Source organism: Phocoena sinus, chromosome 15 (assembly GCF_008692025.1).
Source record: "Phocoena sinus isolate mPhoSin1 chromosome 15, mPhoSin1.pri, whole genome shotgun sequence".
Classification (NCBI taxonomy): domain Eukaryota; kingdom Metazoa; phylum Chordata; class Mammalia; order Artiodactyla; family Phocoenidae; genus Phocoena; species Phocoena sinus.
Window position 1 is genome coordinate 49,047,668 of NC_045777.1, and position 22,583 is coordinate 49,070,250.

The window sequence follows — 22,583 nt, forward strand, 5'->3', positions numbered from 1 at the left end:
GCAGTCGGCTGCAAAAGTGTCAGCTTGGCCTGCGGAGGGACGGTGGTGAGGGCTGGCTTCCCCCTCACTATTCACACGGCGGGTGCAGGAAGGGATGTGGGGAAGGGGACTTATTGGCTGCGTAGCCCAAGAAGTCCTGATTTCCGCAGTGTAGACGCTTTGCCACATTCCCTTAGGGCAAGCAAAGCTCACACCCGCCCTTAAAAAATCACATCGGAGGACTGAAAATATACACACATATTTTCTCTCTATATATGAGCAAAAGTGAATCCTGCCTCCATGAAGGCTACACATCTCACAGACTCAAAATTCCCTTTGGAACAAGAATGAAATCTGTATGTGGTGTCTGAGGAGACCTCGTCGTGACTGCAGAGGTCAGCCCTGTGGTGGAAGCTCTGTGAAGACCCCACGTGCTGACTGAGTAAACCCCTGTCTTCTTGCCTGTAAGTTTTTGGTAGATCTCATGTGAGATTTTTGAGAAGGGACTTAGTTATGGTTTAACTTGATGGGAGAAACTACCATGGACGTGGCTTTCATGGCCCTCATCTTATTCTCAGTGCTGAAGAAAATGGTAAATAAAATTCTGAAAAACAGCATGGAAGTATACACACATGTATCTATATAAAGTGAAACATATACATACACATTTTATATTGATTCGTATGTAGACTTTAAATGTATATATTCAAGTATATAGTTGTACTTTTATCTACTTATGTATTTGTAATTATATACTTCTATATTCATATGTATATATACTTACACATTATATATAATCCACATATTAGATATTTAAATATATAAAATACACGCCATATTAAGAGAACATGTATATTCTTTATATACACACACATATATATTTACAAATGGAACTTGCACGGACACTGATTAAATTTGGCTGGCTCCCTTGCTGTTTGGTTCATGCTGAACAAATAAATATTTGTTTGATTTTTTATTTTTTTTTTGTGGTACGCGGGCCTCTCACTGCTGTGGCCTCTCCCGTTGCAGAGCACAGGCTCCGGACGCGCAGGCTCAGCGGCCATGGCTCACAGGCCCAGCTGCTCCGCGGCATGTGGGATCTTCCCGGACCTGGGCACGAACCCGTGTCCCCTGCACCGGCAGGCGGACTCTCACCCACTGCGCCACCAGGGAAGCCCCAAATAAATATGTGAAGAAAAGTTTAAAAAGCAGTGCCACCTCTAATTCGAGTGAGCACTAATTTCCTTATTATTTAATAATCAGCCCTTCCAGGCTCTCCTTTCCGAGGCCTTGCCTGGAACAGTCGATGCTTTGACCGACATCTGTGAAGCACACATTATGCTGGTGGAGGGGGGCCCTGCTCTGAGGAGCGAGGAGGGCCAACAGCACCTGCTGTGGACGCGGCAGTCGTTCCTCACCAGGGACCACAGTCAGTGCTTTTCTTGTCGCACCCCCTTTACCCCTCGCAGGAGTAGGTACTGCTCCATTTCACAGATGTCAAAGCTGAGTATCGGAGGATCTGGGCCAGGTCTGAGACCCAGGGTCAGCTACTGGACCACCCATCACCCTCCCACCCTGTGACAGACCTTCTCTGCCCTAAAACTGCTCACGAAAGGCTGGAGGACAAAATCGTGCGAACTTCCTTGAGCAGATTAAAGACACTGAATGCTTCCATATCCTTAATTTTGGCCTTTAAGTGGGGAGATGACTGTCGTGGTCCCTCCAGAGGAACATATGGGAAAAAGCATTTCATTGCTAAATTAGGCGACACTAATTATAAGCGGGTAGTGGCTCCCTGTAATTGTTGGTGACACCAGGCCTCTTCACACCCCTGGGCCTCTGTCGGCTCCGTCGCCACGGCCTTGAGTGCCTTCCTTCAGTCCTGTTTTCCTGATCATCTCAGAGAACGAGCTTGCTCTTCTGAATATCAGGAGAATCCTTTTCCAAGTCCATATTCATCTGGCCCCTTTGCTCTCTCAAGAACATTCAGTAGCTCCCCTTTGTCTCTAGAGTAAACCACGAGTCTGTCAGAAGTGGAAATAGCTGTGGGTGTGGGGAGGAGGGACAAAGCTCGGTGGCTTGATTGGCCTCCTTTTTTTTTTTTGAAATTCAGTAAATGTTTATTGATTGGCTGATTGAATAAAACAGTCCAGGTGAGAAGTCTGATTAGCTCACAAAAGAGTGGGATTTGGCAAAAAAGATGTTATCTAACAAAATCTGAGTAAGTTATAATCTTTTCAAACGTCTTCGACGTATTCAGAACAAAAGTAATTTATAAGATAGATTACTGAACAGTGCTCCACAGGAAGGGCAAGAAGACTGGGTTTTGGTGAAGATCCAACACTGGTGTGGACCCATCGTCTGGCCCCTGGAAGACCTGAACCGCTGACGAGGGTTAGTGAGTACTCTCTGGTTCTATAGAACCAAGCCCGTAATTTTGTGCTTTAACTAATTAATGGCCTCCTTCTGACAAAGGTCACCGGCAGGCAAGTGACAGGAGTCAGGGGTATCATGTTGCCAGAACGGCCTCGATCTACTGTTCCCCTGGGCCTGTGCCGTTGGCAGTGATTTTCTTGCTGCTTCATGAAGAGGGGAAGCACAGTTCCCCTACCTTGAGTCTGGCTGGCCTCGTGACTTGCTTTGGACAAAAGAATGTGGTGGAAGGGATGGGCCTGGCCCTCAAGAGGACCACAGCTGCTCTTTCTCCTGAAACTGCCCTGGTGCCATGTGGACAAGCCCAGGCTGGCCCATTGGATGGTGAGAGACTGTAACCCCTCATGCCTGTCACCCAAGCTGACAGCCAGCTGTCCCCCAGACATGCGAGAGAGGCCATCCTAAGCCAGCTAGCCCCCAGCCTCCCTGCCAACCAACCCTGGATGCAGGGACGAGCCAGATCAACAGAACCGTCCAGCTGACCTACAGACTTGTGAGTGATATCAGTGTTTATTGCTTTAAGCTACTACTTTTGGGATGATTTGTTATGTGGCATTACTTGGCAATAGATAACTGATACACTGGACAAGCAAGGCTGGAGAGACAATCCCAGGTTAACCTGTGCATGGTGGGGTTTAAGCCTGGACCCTGATGATGACTGCACTGGGGCTTCCCTACAGCCGTGGTGGCTGCTGAGATGTCCAAGAAAACCCTAAGGACCTGCTCCAACTCTGGGAGGGGGCACATCTCCAGAGAGATAGTGCCCCTTCTTCCACATTGCTGACCTTTCACTAGAGTGACTGGCCACCCTTCTTGCCCTTTCCAGCCAAAGCATGCATTTCTATGTGACTCCATTCAGGGAGAGATGGACGGGGCAGCATGCATACAGCACCTCTCATTTACTGACACCCACCGTGGGTGGGCACCATGCCAAGAGTGCTGCAGGCTTTGTTTTATTTAATTCTCACAACTATCATTATCCCCATTTTAAAGAAGAAGGAGTTGAGCATCAAGATACTAAGTCACTTCTCAGTTCAGAGGCAAAACCAGAATTCAGATACAGGTTTGCTGCTTCCGATCCCCTGTTCTTAAGCATGACCTTTATAAACAAGATGAAAAGACAACCCTCAGAATGGGAGAAAATATTTGCAAAGGAATTTACAGACAAAAGATTAATCTCTAAAATATATAAACAGCTCATGCAGCTCAATATTTAAAAAACAGACAACCCAATCAAAAAATGGGCAGAAGGCCTAAATAGACATTTCTCCAAAGAAGACATACAGATGGGCAAGAAGCACATGAAAAGCTGCTCAACATCACTAGTTATTAGAGAAATGCAGATCAAAACTACAATGAAGTATCACCTCATACCGGTTAGAATGGGCATCATCAGAAGATCTACAAACAATAAATGCTGGAGAGGGTGTGGAGAAAAGGGAGCCCTCCTGCACTGTTGGCGGGAATGTAAATTGGTACAGCCACTATGGAGAACAGTATGGAGGTTCCTTAAAAAAATCTAAAAACAGAACTACCATATGTCCCAGCAATCCCACTACTGGGCATATACCCAGAGAAAACCATAATTCAAAAAGACACATGCACCTCAATGGTCATTGCACTGTTTACAATAGCCAGGTCATGGAAGCAACCTAAATGCCCATCAACAGACAAATGGATAAAGAAGATGTGGTACATATACACAATGGAATATTACTCAGCCATAAAAAGAACGAAATTGGGTCATTTGCAGAGACGTGGATGGACCTAGAGACTGTCATACAGAGTGAAGTAAGTCAGAAAAGGAAAAACAAATATAGTATATTAATGCATATATGTGAAATCTAGAAAAATGGTACAGATGAACTGGTTTGCAAAGCAGAAATAGAGACACAGATGTAGAGAACAAACATATGGACACCAAGGGGGGAAAGTGGCAGAGGGGTGGGTGGTGGTGGTGGTGGGATGAATTGAGAAATTGGGATTGACATATATACACTAATGTGTATAAAATAGATAACAAATAAAAAAATAAAATCTTAAAAAAATATATCATGTATTCCTGATGCTCAGAAATGGGCAGATAAAAAGTGTGATGGTTAAATTTATGTGTCAATTTGGCTGGGACATGGTGTGCTCAGATATTTGATTAAGCATTATTTTGGGTGTTCCTGTGAAGGTGTTTTTTGGATGAGGTTCACATTTAAATTGGTGGACTCTGAGTAAAGCAGATTGTCCTCCGTAGTGTGGGTGGGCCTCATCCAACCCGTTGAAGGTCTGAATAGAACAAAAAGACCAGCCTTCTCTGGGTAAGAGAAAATCCTCCAGCACTGCCTTTGGACTCCAGCTCGTCTGTCCTGGGTCTCCAGCCTGCCAGCCCACCCTGCAGATTTTGGACTTGCCAGACCCCATAAACAAATCTCTTGCTTTTTATATACATATCTGATTTGTTCTTTTTCTCTGCAGAATCCTGACTAATTCAAAAAGTAACTTAGTGGTTTAACCAACTTTCACTGGTTCTTTGGCTCACTCACTGGTTAGGGTCATTGGCTTAGGTTTTCTTCTACAACATGGTCTGTCTTTGCCACACGATTTTTGGTGGTGACAGAACATACTAACTGGTAACCGAGCTCATTTTCTTTTATTCCTGGGATCCGGTTAGGCTCCATTTCCCAGCCTCCCCCACACGTGCATGTGGCCGAGTGACTGAATTTCAGCTGATGTTATGTGGGTGACAGGATGTATGCTGCTTCCAGGCCCGGCTCATAAAAATCCCCAGAGCCATCGTCCATGTTCTGTCCCTCTAGTCCCTCATGCAAACCTCCAAGGTGGAGCTTTAGTTCCATTTTACAGATAGGGGAAACTGATTCAGGGATCACTTATTCCGTACCAGGCGATCAATATACCACTACCTTTGTCCATTATAATCTACTGTATTTTTGTCTCTTAAGCAAGGAATAACTACCACCCAAGGACCGTAAAATCCCCCCATATGGCAAACATTAGTTTCCAAAGTAGAAATGATTATACCAAAATACAGATATTTCTTTTGCCATCTGTATGATTCTCTCCACAACCCCAAATCTGTGTTACGTCTATTTCTTTTAGCTGAAGGGGAAATTTTAAATAATGAAAACTTGTGTTATCCAGGCAGCGGACTAGAAATTTTTTTAAAAACTCACAACTTTGTGGTATTTCTCCAGTGGCTCAGAAGAGCTCACAAAATTAAACTCTCTTGGATTTCACTGTACTCTGGATTGGCTAGAGAGAGGGGGTTGATTGCAAAGAGCAACCTTTGAGCTGATATCGGCTTAGGAGGTAGTCTCAACGCTCACATGAAAGAAAAACTTAGATTAGGTCTTTGAAGGCAGTTTGGATTTTGTTATTCAGGAGGCAATTTCAGAATTAGTCTGTAAAGACAGAAGGGAAAGATGTTTGTCTATTTCTAAGCCCTTACGTGTCCCCAGGGTAAAGTATTGGTTTCCATCACTGTGCTAATAACCAACCAGAGAGAGCAATTTTCCCCCCATATTCTTTTTAGGCCTGTTTATTGGGTTCTTCAGAATGAAAAATGACTTTTAATTTAAAAAAGTTAATCACTGAAAATCTTTCTTATTTGAAGGTTTAACTAATGCTATCAGTCAAACGTGCCCACACAGAGACAGACGATCCTTGGCATCCATTTATCCATATTTCCCTTCATTTTGGTTGCTTGAATAATAAATGTCTTCTCTCTTCCTGAATTTATAGTAAACTTTTTGTGACCAGGAATCGCATCTAATCCAGAATCTCTTACTCTTTAGGGCGTAATAGATAGAGTGTGCTGCACCCTGAGATGCTCCGTAAATATGCCCGATGGTGGGGATGACATTTCAATGGTGTATATGCCTGTCAGAGAAATGCTACGCAAGAGAGATTCTTATGGACAGCAGCACAGCAATGGAATACAGATCTGCAGTGCATCACCAAACATTGACCTAAAACCCAGCAAGGCTGCAAGATTATTGACAAAGTGTGAGCTGCAGACCTTGGGAGAAGCAGGCAGCTCTGAAATGGACAGATGTCAAGGGCACTCAACAACTTGGCATGGCTGAGAAAGTATGCCACCCATCCATCAACCAGCCAATCAATATTTATTGAATGCCAGAAAAAAAATGTGATACTAGATCCTGATACCTCATAGCAAATCAGTTACAGCTGTGTTGCATATTATTGATGCTTATTAAATATGTATTATTTTCTACCTTTTTGCAGTTTGGGTTATTGTTGCTGCTGTGGCCGTTATTATTTTGCTCGGTCGTCTGTATTTCTCTGATTGCAAGCTAGGAGGAAATTACACTCCTTTTCCAAATTTCTCCACTGTGTTTCAAATACATAACCGGAGCACAGATACCGCATACAATTATCAAATGGTTCACGGTAGAATAAATACACTTGCTCTGCTGAAAAAGGAATAATCCTACAAAACCAAATGAAGCACAGGGCGAGGAATTCTAGTATACAGGTGCCCTAAAAGCTGTTCTGCATATGTATGAAGTTTTCCTTCATAAGGAGTCCTTGGCTTGGAGTTTTAAGTATGTTCTTAAAGAAACGTACACTTGAAGGAAAGCAAGTTAACCTATAAGCACAGAGAGGAGATATGATGGTTTAAAGTGTGAGGAAAGCCCAGGGGAGACACGTGGCTATTAAACTCAGTTTCCCAGCCAAGGGGAACGTTCTCCTTGCTTGTTCTTGAGAGCACCCCTGGTAGAGCGTTTTATTTTCTACTTTCCACAGCAGTGAGAAGCCAATGATGGAGAGTGTGGCCTTTTCTGGGCAGGAATTGCCTCTGCATTCTAACTGGCCTGTGTGGCAGGTAGTGTGGCTGCAGCAGCAGCAAGCCCACTGCTGGTCCGCATCGGGCAGCCCTTTCATTGGAGTTTCGGTGCCGAAACTAGCTTATCCAAGAGCCCCGAGTCTGCTGAGCAAAGATGGGGGTGTTGGGACTGGTGCCCAAGCCCAGAAGAGAACACCTGAAGAAACTGGCAGGCTGGAGGCTCAGACTGCCTGGGCAGTAAACCCTGCTCCAGCCAAGGGCAAGTGCTCAAGTCTCTCAGAGCTTCTGGGCAGCGGCATTCCTGGAGTGCAATGGGAGAATGGTCCTTGTCTAGGCCCCACGCCCAGTTTCCGACCCAGTCACAAGATCTCTCCTCTTTTCTCCTAGCAACCTGTCCAAACCTTTCATCCTCACCTCCTCCATGAGGCCTTCTCAGATTGCTGCCTTCTGCACCAGTCTCTAACTCCAGGACCAGTTATCCAGGACACCTCCTGAACACATCTGTACCTCAGTAAGAACTGAGTCAATTTTGATTGAACAAGCCACATGCCTTAATTTCTTGATATTTCTTACATGTGATCAACAACTCAGGCAAGAATTTTACTTGGAGAAGAAAGAGACTGCATTTACATGTTTTGTAGCAAAACAGGCCAAAGAAAAACCACACTTTTGGATGAACCATTCATCGGGTAGTGTTGCCTAATAGGATGCCAAGAAGTATTTCAAACCCAGAGTTAACAATACTGTACTGCATATTTGAAAGTTGCTAAGAGAGTTGATCTCAGAAGTCCTCATCACAAGGAAAAAAGTTTCTTTATGTGACTATGTGTGGTGTCAGATATTAACTAGACTTACAGTGGTGATCTTTTTGCAGTATAAACAGATATGGAATCGTTATGTGGTACAGCTGAAACTAATTATACCTCAGTTAAAAAAATACCTCAAACCTCTGCCAATTATGCTTACTGTTTTGTCAAAAGGGACTACACGAGCTGTTATAAGGCTACAGCAAAACCACTTTTCAAAAACATATAGACACAGACCCCTGGGGCGAAAGAGCTCTCTGCAGTAGTTTCAACAGATCAAGTAAAACCCATGTGTTTACGATCACCTTGTGGTGGGTTGAGAAAGGGTTTCTTATTATTCCTATTTTCTTTTTCTCTTTAATAAGATGGCAAATAATTCCTAGTTCAACAGAACAAAATAGTCAAGAGATAATTCTAGAGGAGTGTTGCCATATTAAAAAAATCAAGAATTTAGAGAATGTAGCCACAAAGAAGGAAAAACAATCACCGTATAATTTAGCAAGGCATTGAGAGCATTTTGCTAGTGATACTTAAGCCTTAAAAACACAACAGAGCGAAATAAAACCCCACCCCTGATGTCCCGGACACCTCAGGAGGCCCCATTTACCTGTTAAACCAGTCATCTGTGTATCGAGGGTAAGGATAGGGGTCGTTGCTGCTGAAGTCGTAGCTTGCTTCAGCGTTCTGCAAAACACAAGGTGTGTCATTAGGTCATAAAGCCAGAGGCACGGGCGCGAGAGGATCCGAGAGATGCAGCCGTCTTATGTGGATGGTCCCTCCATGGAGGGCTATGTTAACATTCTCTCTGGACCAGCCCTTGAAGAGGTGACAGAGCAGACGTGCGTCCGTGAAGGATTCTATCCTCCTGTTATCCTCTTTTCCAGGCTCCCTCATCCCATCCTATTCCAGGCCCTCAAAGGGTTAGCAAATTTGCGTCCTGTGCTACCCAGGACTGTCTCCATTTTAAGCTGAGTGACACTTGTGGGTCAGTGGGGCTCCCCCGGAAGCCAGGACTCTCGTTAAGCTTCCTTGCATCGATGGCCAGAAGGATCTAGTTCTCGTGTCACAAGTGAGGCAGCCTCTAGAGTTTTCTTACTTTATGCAGAGCTCACTCCAGCTCCCTGCTTCAGGCTGACAGAGGCTTGTCTCCTTTACGTTTACGGGTGTTAAACCCAAGCCCCGAACATTGGCCATGATATCAACCTCATTTATTCACTCAACAAATATCATTGAGTCTAATATATGCCAGGGACTTTCCCAAGTATGGGACTACAATGGTGACATCCCTGCCCACATGTAAATTACAGCCTGGCTGTCGGGACAGACATCAATCCCACAAAAAATAGATAATTGCAAACAGGAGTCCTCAGCGCTACAAGATACAATGAGAAGTTTAAATTCTATTCAGTCCAATACCTCCAATTTTCCCATTGAGAGTCTTTCCCCACAGAAATCAATTACCTATTCACTTAAATTGAGTTCATGCTTTAATTTGTCTGTTTAGGTCTTCAGTTGGTCAGCCTTTTATTTTGGTCCATGATGGGAGATGGTCCCCCACCATCTGATGGCTAATCCCTTCCTTCCTCTCTGCCTGTCAGTTGCCCAGGTATGCTGAGCTCCGTGAAGCTCCTCTCTCCTCATCCCAACCTCCCTCCTTGGTTTTTGAGGTGTGCAACCAAGACCCCGGGTGGTTTCCTGGTCCGCAGTATACACTGGGCTGGGAAACACTGCGTTAGATACATATTCCAGCTGGGAAATTTCTCCATTCCGTGGGCCCTGAGACATTTTAGAGAACTGTGCTCTTTTATGAGTCAAAACACTTTAGTTTGTAAACTTAATGTATTAGTGGCATAATGGTTTTAAGAGCAAATTGACAAGTTCCATGAGTTTCTGTTTCCATTTGTTGGATAGCAAAGGGCCATCAGTAGTTGGAATGACCAGAGTTGTAACACTAATTTATTTAAAAAAATGTGCTTGGGGCAGAAGTCACCTTGAAATTTGTTTTAAAAATTTTTAACTTAAAAGTTTTTAGCGTTATTGAGGTATAATTCTTATACAAGAAATTCCACACGTTTAAAGTCTACATCTTGATATGTGTACATTCATGATGCCATCACCACAACCGAGGTACTAAACATACCCATCACCTTCAAAATTTCCTTGTGTTCTTTTGTGTCTGTGTGTTCTTCTCCTTCTTTTTTTTTTTGGTACGAACATTTAACATGAGATCTATCCTCTGAACATATTTTACAGTGTATAATACCGTATTGTTGACTGCTACATGGCAGAGGTCTAGAACTTATTCATTTGCATAACAGAAACTTCATACCCATTGAAAAACAATTCCTCATTTTTCCCTCCCCCACCTTTCTATTCAAAATTTGGACCAGTCACTTATCTTGGGCATTGAACATGGCTATCCTGTGTTCTAGAATCTAGGTCTTCCTTTAAATCCTAGTCTTTAGAGAAGATGTGTTCCTGTCTCCACTGTCCATAATTATTGGCAAATACCCAGTCTTTGGGAGACCCTCTCAGATTTGGCATATTTTTTTTCTTGATGTTTCTTGAGCTATTTGGATCTCAATTCTTTTGAGGGATACTATTTTGAAAGTAACTTATTCATCTTCCCTAAGTATGTTCAATTAGCCCAATCTTCCCTGAATTTTTGAGACAAGAGCATGCTTAGGTAGAGCTGGTAGGGTTGGAATATTAAGAGGAACACAAGTTAATAGTTTTTCTTTGGGGTTTCAAAGCTGAGGTTGAAAGTTAAGTGATAGATCTGGAAGACTATTTGCTAGGCCTGGTTTGTTTCTCTGTAGAAGAAATTAAAATGGCCCAGTCTAAGGTGAATTGAATAGAAAATTTATTGAGTAGCACTTGTAGGGCCCTCAGAGGGAGCCCTGAGCGCTACCTCTCTCTTCTGAGCTGTGTTGCTGGAGTGGGAATGGGGTGTGTTGGGATGTCCAACCTCAGAGAGGTCTGGGACTCATCCCAGGACAGGGGCGTGGAGCTGAGGACCAGAAGTCGCTCCGTGAGGTGTCTTAGCTGAGGGACTCGGGGACGCCCCATTGCGTGTTCCTGTGATGCTCACTGCAGAACGGGAAGCAGCAGAATATTGTGTGGGAGGCTGGGATTAGTGAGAACACGACAGAGAGAACCAGCTGCCCTAGGAAGTCCAAGGGTCACAACAGTGAGGGTTCAGGCAGGATCTGCGTGAAGTGATGACCGAGGCCATTGGGGTGGGGATGCAGCGGTAGTTTTCATGGTGGACAGATGATGAGACGTGAGCTCCGGGAACCCGCCGCCTCTTCTTGATGCTGTGCTAGTCCTTTGAAGCTTGAGGGTGGAGACAGGAGGGTGGGAGCAAAACCCGTGTTGGCCAAGGACAAATTTCTACCATCAGTGCCAGCAGGTTGTTGGATAGAAATTAAATTCCACTAAAGGGCTTCCCTGGTGGCGCAGTGGTTGAGAGTCCGCCTGCTGATGCAGGGGACGCGGGTTCGTACCCCGGTCTAGAAGGATCCCGCATGCTGCAGAGAAGCTGGGCCCGTGAGCCATGACCGCTGAGCCTGCGCGTCCGGAGCCTGTGCTCCACAACGGGAGAGGCCACAACGGTGAGAGGCCCCCCCAAAAAAATTCCACTAGAGAAAAACAAAATCAGAAATGTCTGCACCTTTGTGTTTGCTGCCTAGGCAACTGACCTATTTCACCAGCTTTCCGCCCTGGCTCACCTTTCTTGTTCACAATTGTCACCTGCGGTCTGGGCCGAGGTCTTTAGCTCTGATTTCTGGTTCTGGAGAAAATGGCTTGCCGCGACATGGGTGGGGGCAGGGGGAGGAACTGGAGAGTTCAGACAGCAGGATTTGTTCCTGAGAATCCACGGGACTCTGAGACCAATTTTACAGCAAGAGGAAAGACCATGTATTGTCTGCAGTCAAATTCACCACAATGTTGAGTTGGACGAGGACTTAGGAACTCTAATTTTTTGTCTTTACAATGAATTTGATGACTAATGCTAATTCCTTGTGTAACAGTCTAGGCTGAGGCTGAGTATCAAGGAAGGCAAACAGGTGTTCTTTGGCTGTATGTTTTCCGGCAAAAAATCAAACGGTTTATAGCAAGAAAGAAGAATGAGCGATTTGTTGCAAGGGTTCTGTTTAGACTTTTAGAGCCCAAACTCGACGAGTCATTTCTTGATCTGAATTACAATGTCTTCGTCCATAAAACCGTTTGTGCCCAGGAATAAATTAAACTGGTCTTGGATTATACGGGAATTTTCTAAAATATCCATTAACATAGACAATCGGGAGGAAGTAGAGTCTCTGTAGATTTAATGCTCTGCTATCCTAGGCTAAGCCAGAGGTTTGTTTTGGTTTGAATTCTGTAACTTCGTCCTAAAATGCATTAGTCTATTTTCTTTTAGAAAATACTAGCTGTTTAGTGAACACAATTTAATCATTGATGATTCAGCATCAGGACGATTCAGAGTCACCATTAAGAACCTGAATTATCATTGCACCATTGTGGAGAAAGTAGGATGACTGGGCTGAATCCAAACTGACCTCAGGGCATCCCTGGAAGTTATTTCCAGAAGAAACTTCTGATAATGGCTCATTTTCTCTTTAAGAGTTGAGTGCAGGGGGAAAAAATCCCTCTAGCAATTAGTATTTCTAAGGCTTAGCGTCTGAACACTTGAATGCATACTCAGAAAGAAAGGCTAGATTAACTCTCAACAAAGAAGTTTAATAATTACGGATTTGGATGTTGTTTGCGCTGCCGCACTCTCCCATCAGATGGCCTGCCCACACACTAGGCTAAGTAAGGACAAGGGACTTACTTATTTTCATGAAATCTTCTGACTCCGTTATATCTGAGGTGCTGCCATCAAAGGCACAGGCTGACATGGCACCTGTCTGATGCTATGGCCGGTCTCACCTTGGAAACTGGTGGTGGACCCAGTGGCAATCATGTTTGTTGCTTTAACATTTTCAGAGGAGCTTCTGAGCCCCTTGAGACTGAACTCAGCTCTAGCACTGCCACCCTTAACCCTCAGATCTGGAATTTACTGCCTCTGGGACAAGTGGACTCTCCTTGCTGGGTAGCACAAGACAGACGTATCTGCAGGTGTCAGCTTGAAGTAGGGGAAGGAAGAGAGGCATTAAATCAGACAAATCTGGTTTTGAACCCAGGCTATTTGGTCTTGGCAAAATTCTTATTTTCTGGAAACTGAGGTTTTCCTCATCTTTAAAATGCAGATGATAGCAGTGATTGAGAGTCCGCCTGCCGATGCAGGGGACGCGGGTTCGTGCCCCGGTCCGGGAGGGTCCCACATGCCATGGAGCGTCTGGGCCCGTGAGCCATGGCCGCTGAGCCTGCGCGTCCGGAGCCTGTGCTCCACGACAGGAGAGGCCACAGCAGTGAGAGGCCCGCGTACCACAAAAAAGAAAAAAAAAAAAAAAGTGCAGATGATAAAACAGTAACTGCTTGGTTGCTGTGAGGATAAAAGGAAGTAAGGGATGTGGGCCAGCAAGCACACCGTGGATGATGTCTCACCTCTTTCTTCTGCTTTTGTGTCCTCTACTTTCTTTGATCACCTACGGCAAGAGTCACAAAATATGACCCAAAGGCCAAATCTGGCCCACCACTTGTTTTTGTAAATAAGGTTTTATTGGGACGTAGTCGTGTCCATATGTTTATGGGTTGCGTAGTGCTGCTTTCACAATATAACAGCAGACTTAAGTAGTTGTGGCAGAAGCCTACCAATCTTAGAATATTTGCTCTATTTTATAGAAAGTGTTCCTCAACGCTTGACTGACGTCCTAGGCCTTTGGGCGCCCAGGCTGCCTGCTGATAGCCTGCGGCTTGCGCTACAGCATCTCACCCAGTCCTGCCTTCCTAGGAGGCTCCTAGGAACTAACCTCACTACGTTGCTAAGAGTTTGAAGTTTACCTGTCCTGGGCCTCACACCAATCAAAAGTAGGTTATCAGGTGTTCCTGTGCCCAGAAATGGGGGCTCAGCCCACTTGTGGAGGTCATGAGGGCATCCCGCTGGGATGGCGGGGAAGCCCCACCATTGTCCCCACCGCCCCTCTGCCCATCGCGGGTTGAAGGCTAGTCCTAGGGGCACCGACCCTCTAGTTCATCTGTCTTTCCATCTACAATTATCCTGTCCGTGCCCATGGTCAGAACATCACCCTTGGCAGGTGTTTGCAGTAAACGGCATGTGCCCAGGTGATATGGGCACGTGTGGTGTCTGCTACACAAGGGCTCACCCATCTTTCATTTTTAAAACTGACGTTGCTTCGACATTCTGACAATACCAGTCTCTCATAATAGGCCAATGTATTTAATATAAAGGTCCGTTGGTGTGATTGAATTTTTTAGAGCACTAAGGAGCAAACTCTGTGGTCTGACTATAAAATTAGGCAAGTGGCATTTTTTTTTAACATCTTTATTGGAGTATAATTGCTTTACAATGGTGTGTTCATTTCTGCTGTATAACAAAGTGAATCAGCTCTATGTATACATATATCCCCATATCTCCTCCCTCTTGCGTCTCCCTCCCACCCTCCCTATCCCACGCCTCTAGGAGGCAAGCGGCATCTTTAATCAGGGCTGTCTTGCACAGCTGTGCAGGTCATGCCTTCACAAGCAGCCACGCCCAAAGGGGGCAATGAGGGGCTGCATTGGACTCACAAGCCTGCGCCCTGGGGAGGGGCTTGAAACACTAATCGGTCCGCCTACCTGGAGGAGCCACCCTTTTCTCATTTGTCTGCCCAGAAGGGGGCACATTTTCTAACCTGTTTGCCCAGAAGAAGGTGCTATTTTGCAATTCACCCACTGGAAAGGGGTGCTTTTTTCAATTTCACAAGAAGGCACTTAAGTACTAGCGTGTCTATGAGCCACGGCAAGAAATGCGTCTCCTAGTCACAGTCGTGTACAAGCCCAGACCGCAGAGAAATTCAACCAGGGAGACAATGTGGCCCCTGTGAGATGCCAGGTAATACCAGACTCACATAATATCCCAGGCAATAGGAATTTGTGACTATGGGTACAGCATGGCATGGGATGCGTTGCCAATGTAATCCCACAGCTATAGGCACTCAGAACAAGAAAGTACATTGCATATGTCCCTTTGTTCCAACTTGCTACTTTTCCGAAAGGCGTTTAATCAAATAACCCAGCTAGGAGCTGTGTAACGTTATTAGCTGAAATTTCACTGTGCTCACGGACTAATGAAGCGGGAATGAGCTTCCCCAGATAGGCTCTCAGACTGCAGCCATATTGCCCCAGAACAAAGCTCCTCTGGATGGAAATTGAGCAGCAAAAGGGCCCAGTCCACTAGAGCCGAAAGAATTTTGCTTTGCATCTACTTGCACTTAATACGGTCACGGTGGAAATTTCCCGACTGTGCCTATTTTGATTTTCCTCAAATAATTCTCCCACATGCACTGGCTTAATGACAATGTTCAGCTCATTTTTTACTAAAACCAGCATTAAAGGGATTTATGTCTATCTTAAGTCTGGCTGTAAAACTTAATGAAATTTAACATTTCTCCAGCACACACACACACACAAAAAGATGCATAGTCAGAAAATTGTTTGAAATCTTTCTTCTATACTCCTAAGATTTCCAGAGTCATGTGTTTTTCCAAGGATGGAGTGTTCTCTGTGGATTTGACACCCCTTACCATCACCTCTTTCTTGCTCCTAGACATTCCAGCAACTTCTCTAGTCACTGGATTACTCTCCGGGTGAGAGAAGCGTGATAGCCAGGCCGGGCAGGTACCACCAAGCCTAAGCCACGTCCTGGACCTCTGTGCTCTTTAGTTTCCAAAGCTGAGCGGCTCCATCCTTTGGCCCTAATGTCACTCTTATCAGCCGATCTGAGGGAGGCTCTGAGAACTAAACATAACAGGAGGTAATAATAATAATAATATAAATCCCTAATGGTTGCCGCAGTGCCCTAAGTTAATAGAGTGCCTTTAAGTTTTTCAAAGCAGGTTACGTTCTCTTATTTTATTTAATATTCTCCAAAACCCTGTGCGGGTAGGAGAGCAGATACATTGAAGGCAGAAGTGGGGCACTTACTACCTCTAAGACACGGCCAAGCAAGCCCCTCTGGATGGCTTTAGAGCTATCTCTGCCTGCTCGCGTCTTCTTAGCCCGTCTTACTGCTTCGGAAGGCCAACGAAGCCTGTCTTAGGCTAGATTGAGGCCAGTTCCCACTCATGAATTTTAATAGCTGCCCTAAAAGCATGAATTCCTGGGGCCGAACCGATGCATGGAGGAGAAGCTGCCACTCGTTGTGATTAACCTCCAAGCGCTGACTCTGAGACGGGGTCCAACACTTGTTTGGGAAAAATTTACATCTTTTTTTTTCACCAGCTGACAACTCAAATTTAACGTTTCCTTCAATTATGGATGTGGACTACAGGCCACAATATTACTAGCAGTACCTGAGAGCTTGTCACCAATGTGTACTTTCATACCGCGTTAAAACTATTACAGATTTGCTGAGATATCTTTTCTACTCACTCCTACCTGGCACTAGATTTTGTTATTTAATGCATTTATAAAGAGGGATACATACTACTGTTTCACAAAAGTGTATTTTTAATCTTTTGATAACACTGTTTCAATATAATTGCTTTTCCTTGGTTATCCTATGCATTTTGTTTGATGAATTTAAAATATTATCCTGAGTATGAGAAGAAAGACATACTTGTGTGCATAGGTAGGTGGTGTGCAAATTGGTGTAATCTCTTCAGAGAGAAATTTGGCAATATCTATCAGAATAAAAGATGCACAGACTCTTCGACCAAGCGACCGCACCTGAAAGAATCTCTCCTAAGGGGAAACTTGTACGTATGTGAGAGATTTGTGTTTAAATGTGTTCACGGCAGCATGATTGTAAAAGTGAAAGACCAGAAATGGCTCGTGTCCCACATGGGGGATGACGTAAATCAATGATGGTACAAAACTGCAGTCCCAGCAAAGAACAAGGTACATGGCCTGCAATGTGCTCCTTCCCAAGAAATATTAAGTAAAAAAGACAACGTGTAGAACAGAGTGCATGGTGAGCCCCCATTAGCATAGAAGAGAAGGATACACTTGATGGTAAATGCATAGTATTTCTGGAAAGATACACAAGAACCTTTTTATACTGCTTTGTGTCTAGGGAGAGGCCCAGGGCCTGGGGTGGAAGGAAGACAGATTTCATTGCATTGCCTTTTGTTTGTGTATTTTTCTGGCATAATAATAACAACAGATAACACATATTGAGTGCTTATTTTGTGCAAGGGGCTCTTTTAGATGCTTCGTCTGCGTTTGCTCCTCCCTGTGACGTCCTTATGTGGTAGTACTCTTATTATCACTCTCATTCTAGGAGCAAGGAGCCTGAGTGGGGCACAGAGAGCTTGACTATTTCCCCTGAGGTCACACAGATACAAAGGGGGCACAGCAGGGACTTAGACCAGGCAGTCTGCTCCCGGAGGCCTCTCCCCTAACTCCTCAGTCTTGCCTCTGCATTAGAATCACAATGTCACATTCTGCGTATGTTGTTTAAAAGAAAAGCAACCGGCAAATAAAAAAGAATAATTCAGTGGGTTTATTCCCTGAAATGTCAATGGGTCATTCTGTCCAAATCTAAGCATATGAACTGAGATAGGAATTTACCTCCCAACCCTGGGACACACTTCACTAAAGAGCTGGGAAGCTCATCTCTTACTTTGTCTGATCCATTCATTTGATAACAGCATGGTTTTATTTAGTGACTTTTCTATCCAAGGCTTAAACCAATAAATATGCCTCCAAAGAGAAAGCTAATTCCCCTGCTCTTGACAGCAAGGTTCTGATTTTCTCTGCTGATGATGCTGTTCCTCTTAGAAGTAGGAAAACAAACATCACCTGTTTACGCACAAATCACATGGATGACTGGATTCCCCAGAAACTGAGATCTAGGAAATACTTCCTTTTTTGCTCCAGAGCCCCATCTGCACTAGTTGGTGACCCTTGGGTTTCTGGGTACAACTTGAACTTCATTGGCTGGGAATGGTGTTCCCTGAGGTGCTTGCACGTGGTGCCTTCAATACCTGGCACTGCAGAACTTGACTGTGACTCCTTGCAAAGCACCCCTCCGATCCTTCTTATTATGCCAACGACAAGCCTCCATTAAGTGCACCCGTGTCTTTAATTCCTCCCTGTTCCTTGCTAATCCATCTTCTTATCTGACAGGGGCAAGTGTTGGCAGGCAGCAACATCCAGCTTGAGTTGCTTTCACTGTATTTATTTTGACAGGTACGTCTATATATGTTGAGGGATATTGGCTGTTTTTCTATTTGAAACAGTGATTTATAGTTTCCCTTTAAAATACATCCATCTGTGTGAAAAAAGTGAGTCAATTTAAGGAAACATGCTAGGTAAGTAATAGCACCGATAGCAAAAATTGTGAAAGTGTATTATGACTGGTGGATGACTGGGAAACACTGGAATAAAGAGATGGTGATGTTTATGGCTTTGACTCTTCTAGTCACCAGCAGATCCACCCTAAACAGGGGCTCGAGAACTGAGTGTCTATTGGGGGGGTTTGTAAGAGTAACGGAAAAAACTTTCTGTCTTCAGATTTCAGCCCTGGCAGTTGTCATTTCAACATTGTGAATTCAATCCTTGACAGTGTGTAGACTGTTGGCCTTCGAAGGTGTTCAATCATTCATGCATTCGGCCGACCATTTATTTTTTTCATGGAACACATATTTACTGAGTACCAACTATTTACCAGGCATTGTGCAATAGCAAGTTCCCGTTGGAGCAGAAGATGCCCTTGGCTGGGGTATCTTGCCTTTAGCCCTCACAAGCTAATATATATCAGCCAGGGACTGACACCTGAGGTTCTGATGAATTTATTGGCTAACAGTGGTTCTCAACTCAGGCTGCTCAATAGAATAAACTGGGGAGCTTTTAGAAATATGAATACTTGGGCTTCCCTGGTGGCGCAGTGGTTGAGAGCCCGCCTGCCGATGCAGGGGACACGGGTTCGTGCCCCGGTCCGGGAGGATCCCACATGCCGCGGAGCGGCTGGGCCCGTGAACCATGGCCGCTGAGCCTGCGCGTCCAGAGCCTGTGCTCCGCAACGGGAGAGGCCACAACAGTGAGAGGCCCGCGTACCTAAAAAAAAAAAAAAAAAAAAAAATTTGAATACTTGAGTGACCCCTAGATTTTGATTTAATTCATCTGGGGTGGGGCTTGGGCATCAGTAGTTTAAAAAAGGACACACAAACTCTTCAGGGGTTCTGATGAGACAAGGTCGAGAACCACTGAGCTGACATCTCTGTTCACTCCTCAAGTTCTGGCCCCCCTGCTGCTTACGGTGTGGTCTGTGGACCAGAAGTACTGACATCACCGGAGAACTGGTTAGAATTGCAGGAATTCAGGCTGCACCCGAGACTGGCAGAATCTGAATCTGCGTTTTAGGATCTCCAGGGAATTCATGTGTGCACACTGATTCTTTTATTCATAAAATCAGTGCATGTTTGCCTTTGGCCCGTTCACTTCCCCTTAATCTCCTACTTTCCTTCCTCCCTCTTCTTCCTAAATTCTATAAGAGAAAGAAATTGAATTTGATAAGCCATTCACACTTTAGCATGGGTAAGTTCAGTACACTGCCCTTCGCAATATTATTCGTTTTAACAGAAGAGCATGGACATTGGAAAAACTATAGTTCTCAACCTCTAATAGCAGAGATTGAAGGGTGGCATTTTGGGAGCATCAGGAACTTCTTGGCATCTCTTAGGCTGAAGTTCTTTCTATGGAGGAGTTCAGTTCTAAGAACAGAGCTGTTGCAATAAATTCCTTTGGTTGGGAAGGGAAGGCCTGATGAACCAAAGAAAACAAAAGAAAGCAGGATAAAGTGTGGCCATTATGTACAATATTACTGGATTCCCTGTGCTCCTGGCAGGTGAGGGCTCTTGGGGCAGTGGGGAGTTGATTCTGCAAGAAAGGAGAGTAAAATTCAGAGTGAAGGGTCTCCTGCTGTTAGATCAATTTTGATGAATATTAAAGTTTGAATTATTTTTGCCTCCTACCGCTTAAAATAAAGTTTCTGTCAAAACTTTAAAAATACATGCAATTATAATCAAACTAAATGCCAAGCCATTTTAACAGCAATAGGAGTTAAAACATTAAACAATGTGTTTATATTATGATACATACCTACTTCTATGCCTTGCCTCTATTCCTGAAAAGAAATGATATGTTTCCTGGATCCTAACAAATGGTACAGACAAGCTAAAGTGAACAGTATAGCAAGACCTAATTTGGATTTGGTAAAAATGAGGGTGCACCCAGGTAATGCAGGGATGCTGAGATTCTGTGCTCGGTGCTCCGTCTTTCCTTGGCCTCACAGTCCGAATCTGCGTATGGATTCAACTTGGAGCCAATCCAAGCTCCTGACCTTCACGCAAGCGAGTACCCTAGAACTGGCCAGTCCTCTCAGCTCTGGGCCAGCCCTGCTGGATTCCTCCACAGCCTTTACTGCTGAGGTCTCTCTGTGCCCCCCACAGTGACAAAGGTGACCTTGAGCAAGTTGTCTAAAGGCAGCTCTGGGCAGTGATAGGAACCTTCATCAGTTTAGTGCCCACCACTCCAGCAGAGGAGAAGAAAGATGGGGGTTTAAGAAAGGCAGTTGAATTTAGCCTTAATGATGTAATAAGATGGTAAGGAGAGCGATTGCGCTCCAGGGCCCCGGACAGAAGCGGGGCAGCCAACAAATGGGCTCAGGTAGCTGCTCTTACGGGCCTCCCCGGGTGGGAGATTGAAGGGGTCGGGAGCGGCTGGCTAAAGGCAGTTCGAGCCTGATTTGCGCAGTTCCACAAAGACTGAGTGTGCTGTCAAGGCCCTGCGATAGCAGCCCTGTAAATCAGCACGAGGAGAGAGAGACCCAGTTCTGGGGTCTGAATTTGCACTGTCAAGGGGGCCAGGTACAAGTCAATTTGTGTTTCTGTCTCCTGTGACTGGGGGCCCTACGATGCTGCAGAGATGCTCAAAGCTGCTCCTCTGTTTCCTCTTTGAAGGCTCTGCTTGCCTTGGAATGGCTGCCGAGGTCAAGGCCACTACCTTTGAGTACCCTCCCCGTGCGACCGATTATACAACTTCAGCATCACCTGCTTCTCTTTTTTCCAGCCCTAAAAATAGCAAAGATGAGTTCGCTGATAGCTGAGTCACCTCTTCGAAGGAGTTGTTCTGTCCAAATATTATTTATTGGAGACTTTGTCTTAAACACATTTACACAATGTTTTCCTTCTGTCAAAGGCATAGCTCTGTGAGTAATAACTGTATCACGCAGGAGTCTGTTGCTGTTACACATACACCTGTCAGTTTTATGTATAAACTAAGTGTGTGTATAATTCAACACAAACTGAATTCAGTTGAGCCTCACAACAGTTCTTCTTTCCTTTTCAAAATTAAAAAAAAATTACTGAAGTATAGTTGATTTACAGTGTTGTGTTAATTTCTGCTGTACAGCAAAGTGACTTAGTTATACATATACACGTATTCTTTTCCATTATGGTTTATCACAGGATATTGAATATAGTTCCCTGTGCTCTGTAGTAGGGCTTTGTTTTTGTCTCACGACAGTTTTGAGATTGAGAATTGTAACCTCCATTTTACAGATATGAAAACCGAGGCTCAGGGAGGTTATGTAATTTGCTCAAGGTTTTCAGCTAGAAGTGGTTGAGTTAGTATTAAAAATTAGGACTTCTGATTCAGACTCATTCTCTCCTTTCTGTAGTGCATGGCATCTACAGCTCTTTCCTATGATAAAAAATAAAGAAAAAAATTATGAGACTGAGCACTTTGGTTGTCCCAATGCCCTTGGAACTGAGTGGTGGGAGCATTAAGACCTAAGATATAGTAAATGGCAGAGAGATGGGGAGTGGGGACCCCAAGGCTTTGGATTGTTACGCAGTTTCAAATCAGTAATAAATCAAACTCAAAAGCTTGTCAGCACCCTTCTCTCTTGTCCCTTTTTGCTTCAAAGAGCTAATCTCTGCTTTGGTGATTCTTTTTAGGATAACCTTGCTAAGAGGAGAAGATGGAAAGAGAGTGCTGTGACCTTGGGAGATAAGCAAAGAGGATGACGAGGCACGTAAATATCTCAGTGTTTATGGCTGGAAAAAAGCGAAGTGGATCAGTTCCCTTTCACGAAGAAGTTGTTTGAATCTTACCTTTGAACGAGACCAATTTTATGTTCCCAGCCTATGTGAAATGTGACACAAAAAAAGGACGGATCCCCCACTGTTCTGGAGAAAGATTAAATGCACTTCTGGTTCCTTTCACAGCTATTCATCATTTTAATTGGTTTTGAAGCCAAAAAACTTTGACAGCATTTGTGATGGGAAGCCAACTTCATAATTCATAACCTATGGAAAAGTGATTACAGCCTTCATTCCGAGGCTGTGCACATACCTTATTAAGTTGCTACAAGGATCAAACAGCAGAATCCACATTGATCACACAATCTGTGCACAGGGGCTGCAGCAGTTGAATTT

The 22,583-nt window shown here is 44.5% G+C and overlaps 1 protein-coding gene across 1 annotated transcript in view; it reads right to left on the reverse strand.

Annotated features, from left to right (window-relative positions):
- The window catches only part of PCSK2 (proprotein convertase subtilisin/kexin type 2), a 211,138-nt gene that overhangs the window by 40,040 nt on the left and 148,515 nt on the right, over positions 1–22,583 (reverse strand). Inside the window, 1 exon segment of the mRNA XM_032605784.1 lies at positions 8,642–8,718. Coding sequence (XP_032461675.1) covers positions 8,642–8,718 — 77 coding nt within the window.